At 45.1% G+C, this 17,386-nt stretch overlaps 1 protein-coding gene across 1 annotated transcript in view; it reads right to left on the bottom strand.

Annotated features, from left to right (window-relative positions):
* Positions 1-7,197: 7,197 nt before the first annotated feature.
* Positions 7,198-17,386, bottom strand: part of LOC124544817 (general transcriptional corepressor CYC8) — a 92,465-nt gene continuing 82,276 nt past the window's right edge. The window contains exons 5-6 of the mRNA XM_047123508.1: positions 15,563-15,679; positions 7,198-7,846 (exon numbers count right to left, since the gene is read on the bottom strand). Coding sequence (XP_046979464.1) covers positions 7,658-7,846; positions 15,563-15,679 — 306 coding nt within the window. The 3' untranslated portion in view covers positions 7,198-7,657. The remainder of the gene's footprint in view (positions 7,847-15,562; positions 15,680-17,386) is intronic.

Raw genomic sequence — 17,386 nt, 5'->3', positions numbered from 1 at the left:
CTACCACACACATGACACACATGCTTTGACTCCTACTGACTGACCTCGTGTCTTGTTCAGCTAATGGTTGTTGCAGTGTCTTACAGCCGGTATTCATTTTCCTATGGAAAAGCCTGTTTTACCAGAGACAGTATGCTAAATAGTCATGTTTGACTCCAGGAGAATTCTCACGCTACGATTTTGAAGAGTCATCAAGACAGATTATTAGGTAATGTGAGGGCAGGTATAGTCACTGATAACATATTATGCCCGTTTCGCCTTCCTTTAGTCTAAAGCACCACTGTATACAGTGTTTAACAGAGACATATTATCCAGGTTCCTGGAATATATCCCACTTGTTATTCGTCAACGTATGTGGATTCAATCTGATAGCTCCAACTCACTTTGGACTGAAGGTTAGTGAACACCTGAGTCCGACTTCCCCTGACGATAAGAAAAGGAGATCCTGTTTCGTGTCCAGCAAGTTCACCTAATCTCACCAAACTAGATTTCTTTTTGTGGAGCCATGCGAAAATCGTTCTGTACGAGACGTCTGTCGAGACTGAAGACGATATCCTGACATGAATTCTCACTGCGTTTGCCACTACTCTAACTACAGGGGGGGTATTAGAACGGGTACGAGCGAACTTTGTTCGATGATTCCATGCCTGCATGACGCTGGGAGACGCTATTTAGGACAGCTGTTGTGAATATAGCTGCTTGTGAAACTTGTGCAAGTAAACTGAGTTCATTATTATCGTACCGTAGTTTTACAATTTTCGGTCTCTCTGGCGTCAAATTACGTGCGCCGTTACTAAACCATTAGTAGGAGAAATTATCTGAAGGTGTTGGAGGGTATATTCAGGGGGAATCCGGTACATCATGATCAAGATTCGGAAATTGGTGCCCTTAGTCTGAACGCTGCACGATGTTGAGGTGGAGTAGATTTTCGCTTATATCTTTCGACTCGGAGGTTTCCGGACTATAGCTCCTTACCTCAGATTGATACATAACCCTTCTCCATCATTGCTGAAAGTTGTAACATCGTTACAGACAACCACATAGATCTAAGGAGAATATTATTTCAATTGTGCCTACGATGTTATTTCATTCAACTGGTTAGATGTGAATGAAAAAATTGTTTAATCTGAGAGGTGTTAAAAGTTAGAAGAACGTCTTTTGTTTTTAATATTTCGAGGACAAGTGTTTACACAAAAAAAATATTTTTGTGTTTCAGGCGTTGGATGAAGCTTTAAACTGTATGTTAGTGAAAAGTACGCCGATTACCGGTAAAATCATATGTTACATTAATGTGCAAAATACGAGGGTTGCCCAGAAAGTAAGTTCCGATCGGTCGTGAAATAGACACCACAGAATGGTGAAGCTCTGCACAGGTGTGTTGGGTAGTATGACCGTCGATCGCATCAAGAAGCTCTTTTCAGTTGTGAGCGTACTGTGAACGAGTCAAGGTGCCTAGAACAACGATGTCTCCCGCCGAGTAGGGGGGCCCGCTGAGAGGCTTTACCTTAATGAATGCAGCCCGCCTAACACAACTGCCACGCACTTCCTTCTTCATGGCAATTCTCAGCCGCACTCTTCAGGGGCAGTGAAGACGCTCCTGCAGCCTTTTCGAAGTGTTCGATCACCTACAACACAGCCTTAATTGGCTCGTCCTGAGTATCATCTCTGTTCACATGAAGCGCTGGATATGAAGACAATGCTTGGGGGCAGGCTACACGCCATAGACCAGCGTAGAGAATTATCGGAAAGCACAAGCGGCTGCCTTCTATGACAATGGTGTTAGAAATTTGGTATAAAATGTCTAAGTCGGAGCGGCGACTATGTGGGGAAGTGTCTGGAAAGTGTATCTAACTCTTGCAAATAAAATGTTTCTGATTTTCACTGTGGTTTACATTTAGCGACCTATCGGAACTTACTTTTCCAGACAATCTTCGTATTAAAGTCAAGTACAACTGCTAGCGCAGTTAAGTGCATGTTTAAACAGTATCGTCGGTTTTCTGGACGACGGAGAAGTTCATTACCGGAATTTCACGACATTTTCTGAAACTAAATATCGAAAATAATTTTCATTCATTTACCATTGTTGTTGTGGTCTTCAGTCCTGAGACTGGTTTGATGCAGCTCTCCATGCTACTCTAATCTGTGCAAGCTTCTTCATCTCCCAGTACCTACTGCAACCTACATCCTTCTGAATCTGTTTAGTGTATTCATCTCTTGGTCTCCCTCTACGATTTTTACCCTCCACGCTGCCCTCCAATACTAAATTCGTGATCCCTTGATGCCTCAGAACATGTCCTACCAACCGATCCCTTCTTCTAGGTAATTTGTGCCACAAACTTCTCCTCTCCCCAATCCTATTCAATACCTCCTCATTAGTTATATTATCTACCCATCTAATGTTCAGCACTCTTCTGTAGCACCACATTTCGAAAGCTTCTATTCTCTTCTTGTCCAAGCTAGTTATCGTCCATGTTTCACTTCCATAAATGGCTACGCTCCATACAAATACTTTCAGAAACGACTTCCTGACACTTAAATCAATACTCGATGTTAACAAATTTCTCTTCTTCAGAAACGCTTTCCTTGCCATTGCCAGTCTACATTTGATATCCTCTATACCTCGACCATCATCAGTTATTTTTCTCCCCAAATAGCAAAATTCCTTTACTACTTTAAGTGTCTCATTCTCTCTCCATTCCGTTCAACTGCTCTTCCAAGTCCTTTGCTGTCTCTGACAGAATTACAATGTCATCGGCGAACCTCAAAGTTTTTATTTCTTCTCCATGGATTTTAATACCTACCCCGAATTTTTCTTTTGTTTCCTTCACTGCTTGCTCAATATACAGATTGAATAACATCGGGGATAGGCTACAACCCTGTCTCACTCCCTTCCCAACCACTGCTTCCCTTTCATGCCCCTCGACTCTTATAACTGCCAACGTTTCTAGCATTTGTAGGCTTAGAGAAAGCTTTTGACGATGTTGACTGGAATACTCTCATTTACCATATTGTTCCTCAAATGAGGCACACATGCACATTTTCATGGAATTGACGACATAAAGCCAGACTGTATCGGGTATCGGACGAAGTTGTGGTAGTGACGGTAAGGCGCACTGCCATAATTCCATAAACTATACTCTTTATCATCGTTCATAGACAAACGGGACCCGTTCCACTAGACACTAGAAACTAACGAAATTTTATTTAAACAAATCGCGACCGCAGGTTAACTGTTTCCGAGAAATCGCAAAGGTAGGAATTTCGAGCCAATGCGCATGTATCTGAGGAAGAAAAATTCCCCAAACTAGGACGTTTATTAGCAGTCGAAATAACGCGCGCGTGGTTTGAATCGTTCTTCTTGCAACATTTTTTACTCTTTGCCAAGACAATTAGAGTTACTAAATTTAGATTTCGTTATTTTGAAGAAAGTATCTACAAACATGACGAATTTTTTGAATGTTGTCTGTTGCGACCGTGAGTCTTAACTCCTGCAAGTTAGACTTCCCTTAAACAACGTAAACTACCCGGGGCGGCCGACTCGTCAGGTGACCAGCCCGTGAGCAAACTCTGCAGCCTGCGGCAGCGGTCGGCAGAAGATCGGAACTACGTTTTACGTCGTGCATCACTTGGAACAACTGATGCAGAGCTTAGGATCAATATACACCATGGTATAAGCCGTACTCCGTAGCTTAACCGGCAAAGTATGATGGCGAGTGTTGCTACAAGAGTTCCAGCGAGAGACAGTAAAGTTCCAGTTTCATTCGCTGTCGCCTCTACTGCTCCTGTTCATGGCAGCTCATCTGTCCGAAGAAGGATCCACCGTTCTTCGACAACACGACACCACCACGACAGTGCCTATGCCGGAAATGAGACTAGTGCGTACGAATGGGATGTAGCCTCAGAGCACGACTGTCACACACTGGGAATATTCTACAACAACGCTTTGAGCTTAAATGTTTGTGTGTCATTGAATGAATACCGTTTCTGGAAATGGCACTGTAGTCATTTCAGTAGTTGTGTTAATAGGTATGCGTGACTTGTTTGTGATTAGGACTAGAGCCCCTGTTTATACTGTCCTCCTTTTATTTTGTGATAATCACCGCTGAGCACTTCTCGTCTGTGTTTTCGAGTAAGTTGGCTTCAAGCTGTTGGTGTGCATAGTCCAGCACACACTGCATTTTTACGTGGTCAACCAATTACATCTTAACAATGCATGATAGATGAAGGTTCAATAGAATAAATGTGTCAGTTTTATGGGATACACTATACTCTCTAGAAACTGCCCACTAATGGAGATCACAAAATAAATGATATTTTAATCGCACTGTGTCATCATGAGTTGCATGAACCTAAGGAATATAACCAGTTCACTTCATTAGAATACAGACTTGCGTCTCAATAAGTCGAGCACAAAAACTTGTGAAAATTTCTTTATTCACAAAAATATCTCTACACAACATTACACTACAATTTTACACAATCAAAATAACGTTTCACACACGATTCATTCTTATTTACATATGCAAACAATGTTTTCCTTAGATACAATGACGTCGATTGATATTTGATGTATGAGAATGGATGTTTCAAAGTATCCATTAGAGGAGTGGAGAGCTATAAACGTCATTAGTTGGATGAGGTTAAAGTGGTAATTTCTAGTTGTTACATCTGTAGTTTGCTAACTGTTAAATCAGAGAAAGCCGTTATGTAATTGCTCATAATATTCAGAGAGGGTTGTAGTTCTTTGAGGACTAGTAGATTCTCATCACACATATAAGAACGTAGGCTTCCGCGGCCGGTGTCATAGTGATTAAAATTCTACTGGGTATTATGCCGCGCCATTGTTGTTAGATTTTAGCAATGACGCGGCATAATACCCAGAAGAATTTTAATCACTATCTCATCACACAGTTTGTCATATAAACATGACAGTGGCTACATTTTAAAACGTTTGAGCAAAATCCTTTGCAGGATATTTTTAGACATTACATGTTTAAAATTTTGTGTAACTTCAAAGTTAATGAAAATAAAATGCGATTAATCAAACCGGTGTTACAACTGTGTAAGCGTTTTCTTGTTCAAATAATATTAGAATATATTAGCAAATCAAATCGGAGGGAGACTAATCTGTGTTCTAAAGTGACAGTAGGTTCAGTTTAATGAAGAACTGGGAAGCAGGTAGTGTTAGGTATGTGACTAATATATAAAAACTGTACATCGCAGACAATTATCTGTTAATGAAATAACGTGATAAAAGTTGATACAATGTAACACGTCTTGGAGTACACTTTATCTTCTTGGCAGTTAAAAATTATGGGGGGTTATTTAGAGTCTCGTCACAATATGTGCTCTACTAGATAATGCCTGCCGCATAGGTTGTGTGAGACAAAAGTAGCACATGCACTTAAGAGTATAAATTCACTTCAAGAAATTCATGGTTATTCTGACAATACAAGTAGGCTGCTACATTGGGAGGAGATGGACTGATACTTTGAAGAGTCTTAGTAAATACAGGAATGGTTGGAGCCCTAGAACGGAACAGTGGTTTACCCTGCTATGATTCAGAATGACAAGCATCCGTTGTTAGAGGTACAAGCGTTGGTAAGGCACACGCCATATCTACAGTTATTTATTTTAGTCTTTAAAATGGAGTAGATTTTTAGTGGTAAAAAACTCAAAGAATGAACAAAAATCGAAAAAGGAAAACGGAAGTGTACCATTTGTTATGAGATAATACACACTGCCGGAAAAAAATATAGCACCCTCAAGGACTGTGTTCACGGACACCAGGTTATAAGGAGTCGATACTGAGAGATGGTACAATTGTTTGCCACTGTCATCTACGATCAGATATCATGTAGGTGGACTGTCTGTGCACCCTCCGTTTTGATCCTGCAGGCAGCAACTGTACTGATTTTAGAGGTGAACAGTGTCACTCTACGCTCCAATCATGCCCCACCAATGAGTACACACTCCTGTTGAACAGCTTCAGCCATTTGAACAGGGTCGCATTGTGGGCCTACACGAAGGTGGAAGGACGTATCGAAGGATTGCTGCACATGTTGGGCACAGTGTATCACTGGTGTGTCGCTCATCTAAACTGTGGTGTAGAGAACATTCTCACCCCTGTAGAGCAGGTTCTGAACGTCTGAGTAGTACAGACGCACGTCAAGATGGATGCATCGTGCAAGCAGTGGTAGCCGACCGAACATCATCCAGGGACGGAATCTAGGAACATGCTGCATCTGTTGTGTCGTCATGGACCATTGGGGTTAATATCACGTCTGCCTCTGGCCAGGCTAGTACTGACACGACAACACTGCCAAGCATAACTACTCTGGTGCTTTGAAAGAATGGCGTTTTCTCCAGTGATGAGAGTAGGTTCTCCATGTACGCAAGTGATGGGAGTGCGCGTGAACGGCTCAGCTGAACTGAGCTGAGAACGCATTCGCCCAAGACACACAGGCTCCGTCCCAGGTTTTATGGTGTGGGGATCCATCAGTTACGACTCGCGATCAGATTTGGTGTTCCTGCATGGAAAAGTAACCAGTACCAGCTGCATTTCACAGGCTGTTATACCCCTGCTACTAGAATTTGTTCGACAGGAACGTGATGTGCTTTTCCAGAAGCCTGTCTGGATACGGTTGCTGTAATGCGAGGTGCTCTCCTTGGGCTACAACAACTGCCCTGACCAGTGGGGTCGCCATAGTGGCTCGCCTTCACCCATTCCTTTTTATATATTTTCTGGCAAAGCCTTTCTGGATTGTTAATTATTTTATATATGACATGTAAGTACTGTCTCTGTCTTTTATTGTTAGTCAGTACTTACACTTTTTATATAAAAAATGTCTTTTCCTACAAATTTTTAACTATGTTATAGGCCATTTTAATTGTTTTAATTCTGATGCAGGCACTCTTAGAAGTGTTGAAACCTGGTCAACAAGACTAAAAATAATAGTTACCGAGAGCTCATTTGTTTCAATTTTAATTTAGAAACGGTGGCTGAACCAAGCAGCCATGTTTAAAACTTTGTCAATTGGGATATGTTGAAGACGGAGCTTACTTGTTCTCCAGGGACTGTAAGAACCATTGCCGAGTTGCACCAAGAGGCGCAAGATGCTTGGAACAATCTATCGTAGGCTCCTTCACAATCATTTACATGCATTGCCGCCAGGTGGGTGGGGGAGGGGGGGGGGGAAGGGTGGGGGAGGAGGGGAGGAGTTCTATGTGTACAGATGCGATAGTTTGGCCACCCTTTACTGTGACCTGTGCATTTCATTTGGTCTGAATTTGTTACCGTATACTTTTACAATGACGTGTCACCTCAGTTGTCACTAAAATGACCTTGTCCTTGATGGTGATACATTTTTACTTCCCGGCAGTGTGAAGGTCCAAAGATAAAGAAATGGCAACGAGAGGATTCAATTGCTGAATTTATAGACATTAGAGGCAACGTTGAAGGTTGCTGGGTATTGTTTCTGAGATAAAGAATAGCAGAGATAATTATTAAAGGAATGGATCAGTCGATAAAGGGTTATAACTGTTTGGACTGGACTGCAGGTATGGTTGACAGATGATGGGTACTACATCGTGTTGTGATTCTACTGGTGGTGACTGCGAGATGAGGTGGCGATGAGGCGGCGTGGCGTGGCTGCGCTCACTGCTGGTAGGCCTGGAAGTGGACGGGCGGCGCGCCGGGCTGCTGCGCGCTGTAGCCGACCGCCTTGGCGCGGGCGCCCGGGGGCAGCACGCCCAGGCCCGCCCCCGGAGGCAGCGCCCTCTGCTGGGCCGCCGCCTGGCCCTGCTCCTGCGCCTGCGCCTGCTGGTACGCGGCTGCCGATCCACCCTGCGGACAGAAGACGCTGACGTTACTGCTGTTCACTCGCTGATTCTGGACCACACGCCTCTTATGGAGCTGCTTATAAGCTCACTCGCTGAAGACGCTGTTTAGTTGTCCTCCAATGTTGGAGACTATCTTGTCTGCTTGTAAACTGAAAATCCCAGCATAATGCCACAGCTGCCGTCAGGACATCCAAAAACCAGTTTCCTGTCTAGCAGCGGTACTATTTACAGACTGGGCTAGACAAAAATATGGAAACACCAAAAACACAACACGTTACCCTCCCTAATATAGTGTAGGAAAACAATTGGCATTCAAAACACCTTCCAGTCGTCTCGGAACAAATACTGGGCCTGTGTGGTTTTCAATATTATACCATTATTTCTGCAATAGTGGTAGGTTCAGGTATCAAACTTCCTGGCAGATTAAAACTGTGTACCGGGCCGAGGATCGAACTCGGGACCTTTTCCTTTCGCGTGCAAGTGCTCTATCAACTGAGCTACCCAAGCACGACTCACGCCCCGTCCTCACACCTTTAATTCCGCCAGTATCTCGTCTCCTACCTTTCAAACTTCACAGAAGCTCTCCTGCGAACCTTGCTGAACTAGCACTTCTGGAAGAAAGGATATTGCGGAAACAAAGGCTTAGCCACAGCCTGGGGAATGTTTCCAGAATGAGATTTTCACTCTGCAGCGGAGTGTGCGCTGATATGAAACGAGATACTGGCAGAAGTAAAGCTGTGAGGAGGGGGCGTGAGTTGTGCTTGGGTAGCTCAGGTGGTAGAGCACTTGCCCGCGAAAGGTAGAGGTCCCGAGTTCGAGTCTCGGCCCGGTACACAGTTTTAATCTGCCAGGAAGTTTCATATCAGCGCACACTCGAGTGAAAATTTCATTCTTGAAACATCCCCCAGGCTGTGGCTAAGCCATGTCTCCGCAGTATCCTTTCTTTCAGGAGTGCTAGTTCTGCAAGGTTCGCAGGAGAGCTTCTGTGAAGTTTGGAAGGTAGGAGGCGAGATACTGGCGGAATTAAAGCTGTGAGGACGGGGCGTGAGTCATGCTTGGTTAGCTCAGTTGGTAGAGCACTTGCCCGCGAAAGGCAGAGGTCCCGAATTCGAGTCTCGGCCCGGTACACAGTTTTAATCCGTCAGGAAGTTTCATATCAGCGCACACTCCGCTGTAGGGTGAAAATTTCATTCTAGGTTTAGGTATCGTTGACAGAGGTGGCTAGCGATCACTCATCCTTCTCCAAAGTAGACCACAAAAGCTCAAGAATGTCGCTGTAATGCCGCGACTCTTTTATGCAAGTTATATGCTCCTCAGGTGACAGTTTGGTGTAAGCACAGTATTATGTAGCTACGACTGCCGAGTTTTATGGATCTGAGGATGACAACACATACTTCCGAAACTAGTAATCCAGTAACTGTGTTTATGTAGCGACATTGGCAAATAAATGGGTTTTGAAAAGAAGACTGCAATATACACTCCTGGAAATTGAAATAAGAACACCGTGAATTCATTGTCCCAGGAAGGGGAAACTTTATTGACACATTCCTGGGGTCAGATACATCACATGATCACACTGACAGAACCACAGGAACATAGACACAGGCAACAGAGCATGCACAATGTCGGCACTAGTACAGTGTATATCCACCTTTCGCAGCAATGCAGGCTGCTATTCTCCCATGGAGACGATCGTAGAGATGCTGGATGTAGCCCTGTGGAACGGCTTGCCATGCCATTTCCACTTGGCGCTTCAGTTGGACCAGCGTTCGTGCTGGACGTGCAGACCGCGTGAGACGACGCTTCATCCAGTCCCAAACATGCTCAATGGGGGACAGATCCGGAGATCTTGCTGGCCAGGGTAGTTGACTTACACCTTCTAGAGCACGTTGGGTGGCACGGGATACATGCGGACGTGCATTGTCCTGTTGGAACAGCAAGTTCCCTTGCCGGTCTAGGGATGGTAGAACGATGGGTTCGATGACGGTTTGGAGGTACCGTGCACTATTCAGTGTCCCCTCGACGATCACCAGTGGTGTAGGCCAGTGTAGGAGATAGCTCCCCACACCATGATGCCGGGTGTTGGCCCTGTGTGCCTCGGTCGTATGCAGTCCTGATTATGGCGCTCACCTGCACGGCGCCAAACACGCATACGACCATCATTGGCACCAAGGCAGAAGCGACTCTCATCGCTGAAGACGACACGTCTCCATTCGTCCCTCCATTCACGCCTGTCGCGACACCACTGGAGGCGGGCTGCACGATGTTGGGGCGTGAGCGGAAGACGGCCTAACGGTGTGCGGGACCGTAGCCCAGCTTCATGGAGACGGTTGCGAATGGTCCTCGCCGATACCCCAGGAGCAACAGTGTCCCTAATTTGCTGGGAAGTGGCGGTGCGGTCCCCTACGGCACTGCGTAGGATCCTACGGTCTTGGCGTGCATCCGTGCGTCGCTGCGGTCCGGTCCCAGGTCGACGGGCACGTGCACCTTCCGCCGACCACTGGCGACAACATCGATGTACTGTGGAGACCTCACGCCCCACGTGTTGAGCAATTCGGCGGTGCGTCCACCCGGCCTCCCGCATGCCCACTATACGCCCTCGCTCAAAGTCCGTCAACTGCACATACGGTTCACGTCCACGCTGTCGCGGCATGCTACCAGTGTTAAAGACTGCGATGGAGCTCCGTATGCCACGGCAAACTGGCTGACACTGACGGCGGCGGTGCACAAATGCTGCGCAGCTAGCGCCATTCGACGGCCAACACCGCGGTTCCTGGTGTGTCCGCTGTGCCGTGCGTGTGATCATTGCTTGTACAGCCCTCTCGCAGTGTCCGGAGCAAGTATGGTGGGTCTGACACACCGGTGTCAATGTGTTCTTTTTTCCATTTCCAGGAGTGTAGTATTGAGATCTGGTGACCGATGTGCCCAGGGGGTTGCAACAGTTCATCCTCGTGCTTGTAGAACCAACCCCCAAGATGCGAGCTCTGAAAAGAGGCCCTGTCGTCTTGGAACACAGCATCAGCGTTGGGAAACACATAATAGTCACGTAATGCATGGCAGTAATGCGACGTTGCAGAGTAATCGTGGGGCCCATGGCATACCACGATATGGCTGCACACGTCATATCCGAGCCCCTGCCCTATCTCTCTACTGGGGTGTAAACTTGGCTAGAAGTCGGAAACACAATGAAACGAGACTCATCCGCGTTCCATAAAATTTCGGGCGAAGTGCGGGATATCTGCAACTCCCTGCCAAGATATTCCGGCGCAGAGTCTCCTGGCCATCTTCAGGTGAATACTGACGGAAATGCACTGAACTCCAGCATGTAGGCTTCGCGCACCATATTTTCCTGTTATGGACCTTTACACCACTGACGTGTGGCTTTGTAATTCCGGCCTATCCAGGAATTCCCTGTTTTCGGAGGTTCCTTTCTTTCTGCTGCTGACAGGGTTGGGGAGTACGAAATTCAGTTCAGCAATGACTTTGCGACCTTTACAGCGGTCGTCCTATCATTTTCCATCACAGTCCTCTTGAATAATCGTCTGTCACAATCACTCAACGCACGCTCTTATCCACGTTCTGGCTTGGTGGATGATGCCTTTCCGCTTCCCTCGTATGGAGTATAAATTTTCGATACGGTACCTCTTGAAACACCAAACACTTCTGCTCCCTTGTTACGGAAGCACCCACCATGCGAGAACCAACAATTGGCCCACATTCGAATTCACTTAGCTTCCACATTATGCACTCACGACTACACGTAAGACTGTTCTGGCGCCGACTTGCATCGTATTAAGTACACTGCACAGATGCCGTTCGTGGTCAGGTACAACAGCATAAATTGAAATCATAGCTAGCATCTGCATTTGTACTCAAGTACGCATTTCTCGCAGTGTTTCCATATTTGTCTCCATCCCCTATAGATTCTGTTCAAGTGCATTTCTTGCATTAGTTGTACAAGGTTATTCAGAAGTAGCTGCGGAGTATCAGAAGATAACTGTGTGAAAAGTACAAGACATATAATAACAGAATTATCAGTTATCAGTGTATAGAGCGTCTCTCCAAGTTTCCAACTCACATTACAGGTGTTAAATGCGGACAACATTTGTGACGTGGTAAAGATTAATAAGTGCGAGCAAGCCACTGGAGTCGCTGCTGCTGCCATCTAGGAATCTACAACTACAGCAGGCTGCTTTCAAAATCTGTTATTGGGTTTCCTATCTGCAGACTCGTACTAATTCATTGCGGCAATATATTTTTTCTACATGTTCTAAACACTTTTCCCCCTAGTGGGACGGTGTAGAACTACGACAAAAAGCTTTCTATGAATCGAAGCTCGAAGAGATGGTCTATCCACCGATAGGTGTCCTTCTGATGTACGTCTTGAAGTTTTGGCATAGTCGTCTCCTGAAACTCTCGAGGTACATACAAATAACCTTTCATTACATACTGTGTTCGCCGGCCGGAGTGGCCGTGGGGTTAAAGGCGCTTCAGTCTGGAACCGCGTGACCGCTACGGTCGCAGGTTCGAATCCTGCCTCGGGCATGGATGTGTGTGATGTCCTTAGGCTAGTTAGGTTTAAGTAGTTCTAAGTTCTAGGGGACTGATGACCACAGCAGTTAAGTCCCATAGTGCTCAGAGCCATTTGAACATACTGTGTTCCATTTAGTAGAAAATATGACTCACACGATGTGTCTGCGTGCTACGTTGCCATTAATTCAAAAGGCGCACTCCAGAAGAGCCCGTATAATCTAGTGGAGCAACCTATAGCTGCTCTTGTGACGTGTTTTAGGTCTCTTTTCTGCATTCGCTGTTTTACTAATAATGTGGGATATTTTCTGTTTTCGCGACTGTAATATAACTTTTATTTATGTCAGAAGCGTTTCGCTTTATTTTAAAGCAGCCTCGGTGATCACTGTAAGAACTGTCGCTTTTATTACGTATCCTTTTGGTGAGATCATTAACGTTCATATATTTTAACCTACCATTATTATTGTTGTTTTCGCTCCTACATCACTCGCAAACGTTCTGCTACACACAGGTGTTCGACTTACATCAGATTACCCTTCACTGACTTATCATTAACTATAACTTTTTGTTTTGTAAATACCCATTCATCCCGTGAACTTTATTTTTATCGCATGGAATGTGATCGTCTTTCTTTCGTTTTGCGTCTGATATTCCTTTGTGAGCTTTTATGAGCACGCACACATGCTCGCGCTTGCGCGCTCCCACACACACACGCTCACACCCACGCACGCGCGCGCACACACACACACACACACACACACACACACACACACACACACACACACACACGAAAGTCACATCACCCCCTGTCTACATTTGGGTCTTCACCGAAAATAGGCAAGGTTTACAACCACCCAAATTTAAAACAGCTCACATGCCCTCTTGGTTAGGGAATAAAAGCAAGAAGGACAACGAAGTCAGCTGTTGGAATACTGCGAACAAAAAGGAAGTGCCGATCTGGCTGCATTCCTGTAACTTCTCTTACAGCAATCATGCCGGAGAAGTGTCCTAAACGAGGGCATGTTGTTGCTGCTTGTGTATACTTAATCCGTTTTCCCCGTCATAATGAAACGTGAAGTCCCTGTACGACCAGGTTTTACGTAGAATTAGCAAGCAGCTTTACAAACAAAATTGTGCTTACAATACCCAAAATACGGTTTATGCGCAAGATATCTCAGTAGAAGTCAGGCATCTTGGCAGTTACGAGTGAAGACAGAAGAGCGGGCAATTAATGTTCTTGCTGCAGTTGCAGCTGATCCGCTCGTTAGCTCCCGTGCAATCGCATGAAGACGTGGCATCAGTCAGGCTAGTGTCCCACGCATTCTGCATCGAGCATCGACGTAGGCTCCGTCCCTATCATATCTCTCTCCATCAAGAGCTGCATAGAAACGAATATGAAAATCGTGTTAATTTTCGTACAAGGGAATTAAGACAGGATACTTCATATGTATAATGTATATTTTTTAGTGATGAAGCCACTTTTACGCATCATGGCAGGTAAAATGCGAAACACGCACTGTTGGTCTGTTGACAATCCCCGTTGGCTTCGTCACGTGTGACGTCTGCATCAATGGGGTGTAAACGTGTGGTGTGGGGGAGTGAACCATCAGCACAGAGGCCCGTTTTTGATAGACGGAACACTCGTCCTATTCGCAGCCTCCTTACGGACCATCTTCCACGGTTACTAGAAACCGTTGTGCTGCAGACCAGGAGACCCTGTGATACAAAAATGATGGCTCTCCAGCCCATAGTGCAAGAAGTACTACAGCATGTCTTCACGAATTTTTTCCAAATCGTTGTATTGTTCGTGGATGATCTGTTCATTTCCCGGATTTGACGCATGTAGACTTTTCTGTGGGGAAAACTGAAAGACGCTGTCAAGGGCATGTCAGCAACACCCGATGATATACAATTATGTATTAATCCAGCCCGCTTGGACATCTCCGATGAAACGCTAGCCAAGTGTGCAGATTGGTTCCATACCAGACTAGAAGCGTGAATTGCAGCTGCCGGTGGCCATTTTGAACGCCACCTGTGATAGTCAATTGTCTCGTTACCGGTGAGGATCCGCATAACTACTGTATGCACTTGTGTCGTTCTTTAGTGTGTGATACCACAGGTATTGTACAAGTGTCGATGTGGGAACCTTTCAAAATACGATATCTTGTACCGGACTCGCACTAGTCTCCTGCAACAAACACCCCTGACAGTCTAATTTACCCTATTTTTATTTCGTTAATGTCAATAGAAGTGTTACGTTTAAAAAAGTACATCTTTGCACAAAAAATTCAATTTATAGGTGTTATTAAAGTCTATTGATTCGCTAACAATACGAGCCCCTGACTGCCAAATCTTTCTGTGAAGATCACATATCAATAGCACTTTCCATTTCTGCACAATTTCGGTGCAAGTTTTAGTCATTCACCCTGTTTATACACTTCAAAATCAAAGTGAATTAACCTAAGCAATTGAAAAATTATTGTGTAATGAAATTCATGATTTCCAATTACGATTTAATCATGCAAATAATGTCGAAGAGTAGGGCATCTCCACATGTATTTCACTGTAACAGTGCCATTTTCAAAATGCAAAAATAATAACGTGATTAAATAGCGATACGTTACTTCTTTAGTGGTACACTAACGTTTTCATTCATTTACATTGCATTTGATAATTGCAAAATAAAAATTTTGAAAGCAGAGAGGTTTCTGACACCAGTTACAGGTTAGAAACTGCGCACTTTGACAGAATGTGCAAAGCAAGTTACCAGTGTCAAAACAGTAATTCACAAACCTCTTATTCACTCCACAGCGCAGTACTTCGCGTTCGGGGATTGAACGACGCAATGGAGCGGATCGAGTGACAGTTTCATGAAAGTGACGAGATTGGACTGAGCAAAGATTGGGAATTTGTATGAGCAGTTGAGCGCCCGACAAACCAAACATCATCATCATCATCATCGAGTGACAATCGGTGCGCGTGGAAGTTTGAAAGTAGTGAAGTACTTGAAGAAGCTCATAACTGCGTACTATCAGAATTATGGCCCAAATATTCGTGCGCGATCAATTTATGGAGCAATGCTTCTTTATCAGCTAGTTACCAGTGAAAACGACAGTTTTTCTGCATCAGGAAGTTGTAGTCTTACGTTGCACGTTATTAAGAGACTGTGGCGTGTGCAGTTGCTTCGTACCTGTATGTACTGCGGCCCCGCTGGGATGGAGAGCGGCTGCGCCTGCGGCGGCGGCGTCGGCGTCGGGATCTTCACCACGATGTCGGTGGGCTCCCGCGTCACCTGAGCCTTGAAGCCCTGCAACAGAAAGGCACGGCGGGCGTCACCCAGGTGTCAGAGATTACAGTCGCCAGGTGATGGCGTGCGTTTCAGATTTCTGCGTCTGTCGCAGGTATGTCACTGCCTTGCCTGAGCTTCTTACCATTACACAAAGATACAATGGACCAGTGTTTCCCAACCAGAGGGTAATTACACGATAGGAATGAGAAGTGGTGGTGGGGGAAGGGGGCTAATGACATTTTCTGAGGAATAAAAAGTGTTCGGATAGTGGTTCAGCAACTAAGCAAGACGACGCACCGCGAAGGAATTATCCCAACAGGGCGGAAATTGGTAGATGTGATGTACATGTACAAAGAAACGAGTGATTACAACTTTAGAAAAGTGACATGGCACCCCAAACCACCATTCGAGGATATCGCCGGTCAATTCGAAGTGGAGTCATCACTGGAGACAATTCCACTGCAGTAAATGAGACTGTAGGCCGAATGTGCCCGACATCACTGCAAATGATCTCGTTGATGTACAGAGGTCAACGGCACCGTAGGGGCGCCGTGAGCTCAGCCCCCTTTCCGTGAGCCACCTGTTAATAGTCCTTGTAGTGACTGAAGCACCAGTTGCACTTCGGATCGATGATAATGGTGTATCCGGAGCTCTGAGTGCCTCTCTGACAATTGCTCGACTGTCTGGCTGTAGTTCAACCGCTTACTCCTCGACGCTGTGTTCGGCCCTGGTGCAAATATTCCTGCCAATATCGTTGAACGCTGGCATCACTCCAATTCACATATGGAGTGATTCGCCGTCTACCCGACCGACGTCTTTGAAACCGATTACACTTCCCCTGTCAAATGCTGACATCTGCGTATATTGTTCATCGCGTGTCCAACTGAGTACACGAAATGAAATTGGCATGAATGGGCATTGGCTGAGCGAGGGAGGAGACGGGGGGTGTAAAACGTGTAGAGGAAAACTTAGGCATGTGCACATTAAATAAGTTCAAATAGATGACAGAATGAAGGGTACAGTAGTACAGTCTTCGGATTAAAGACCACAACGGTCAAACTCTATCCAAGGAAGCATGATTATACAGGATGGCAGAAAAATCAAAAGTTTGATGCTTTCGATGAAAAAGTTATTCAATAAAAGACATCTACTTACATCAGATATCGACTTTATGAAAGTGAAACGTGGAGCCTCAGAAGTCAAGAGAACAGGAAACTGGAACCGTTTGAACACGTTGAAAGGTGGCTACACTGTGCCACTGCGCCAGAGATTGCGCCAAAGAGTACTATTAAGCCGCCTCCACAGTGGTTGTCGAGAGTTCATGGCAGTCAGTGCTTGTCGTGTCGTGAAGTCGGATCGAGATGTTGTAGTAAAGAGTGTTGTTCCATGTTTTATGCAGTTATTTGGATGGGAGAGATAGCAGATGTTGTTGTAATGATCAGAGTGCATTTCGTGAATATATATGAAGGTAAAAACCACAATGTTCTTTTATTATTTGTGTATCTGAAATAATGCGTCACTACAGGTTCAGTCAACAAAGCATCTGGCTTGTGTTCTTGTATTAGAGTGAATTCTGGTTTTCTTGCGTAATTATAGTTTTTCTAAATTTCTTTTGTCACGTCAGTATAATTGGTATTTAAGAATTCTTGTCTTGTTGGAGAAGAACCGCGCCAGATGTGGACGTTGAGTCACACTCCCACATACAGAACAGTTACTTTTGTGCTT

The sequence above is a fragment of the Schistocerca americana genome, chromosome 8 (assembly GCF_021461395.2).
Source record: "Schistocerca americana isolate TAMUIC-IGC-003095 chromosome 8, iqSchAmer2.1, whole genome shotgun sequence".
Classification (NCBI taxonomy): domain Eukaryota; kingdom Metazoa; phylum Arthropoda; class Insecta; order Orthoptera; family Acrididae; genus Schistocerca; species Schistocerca americana.
The sequence above is the reverse complement of the archived record's forward strand: the minus strand, read 5'-3'. Positions and strand labels throughout refer to the sequence as shown.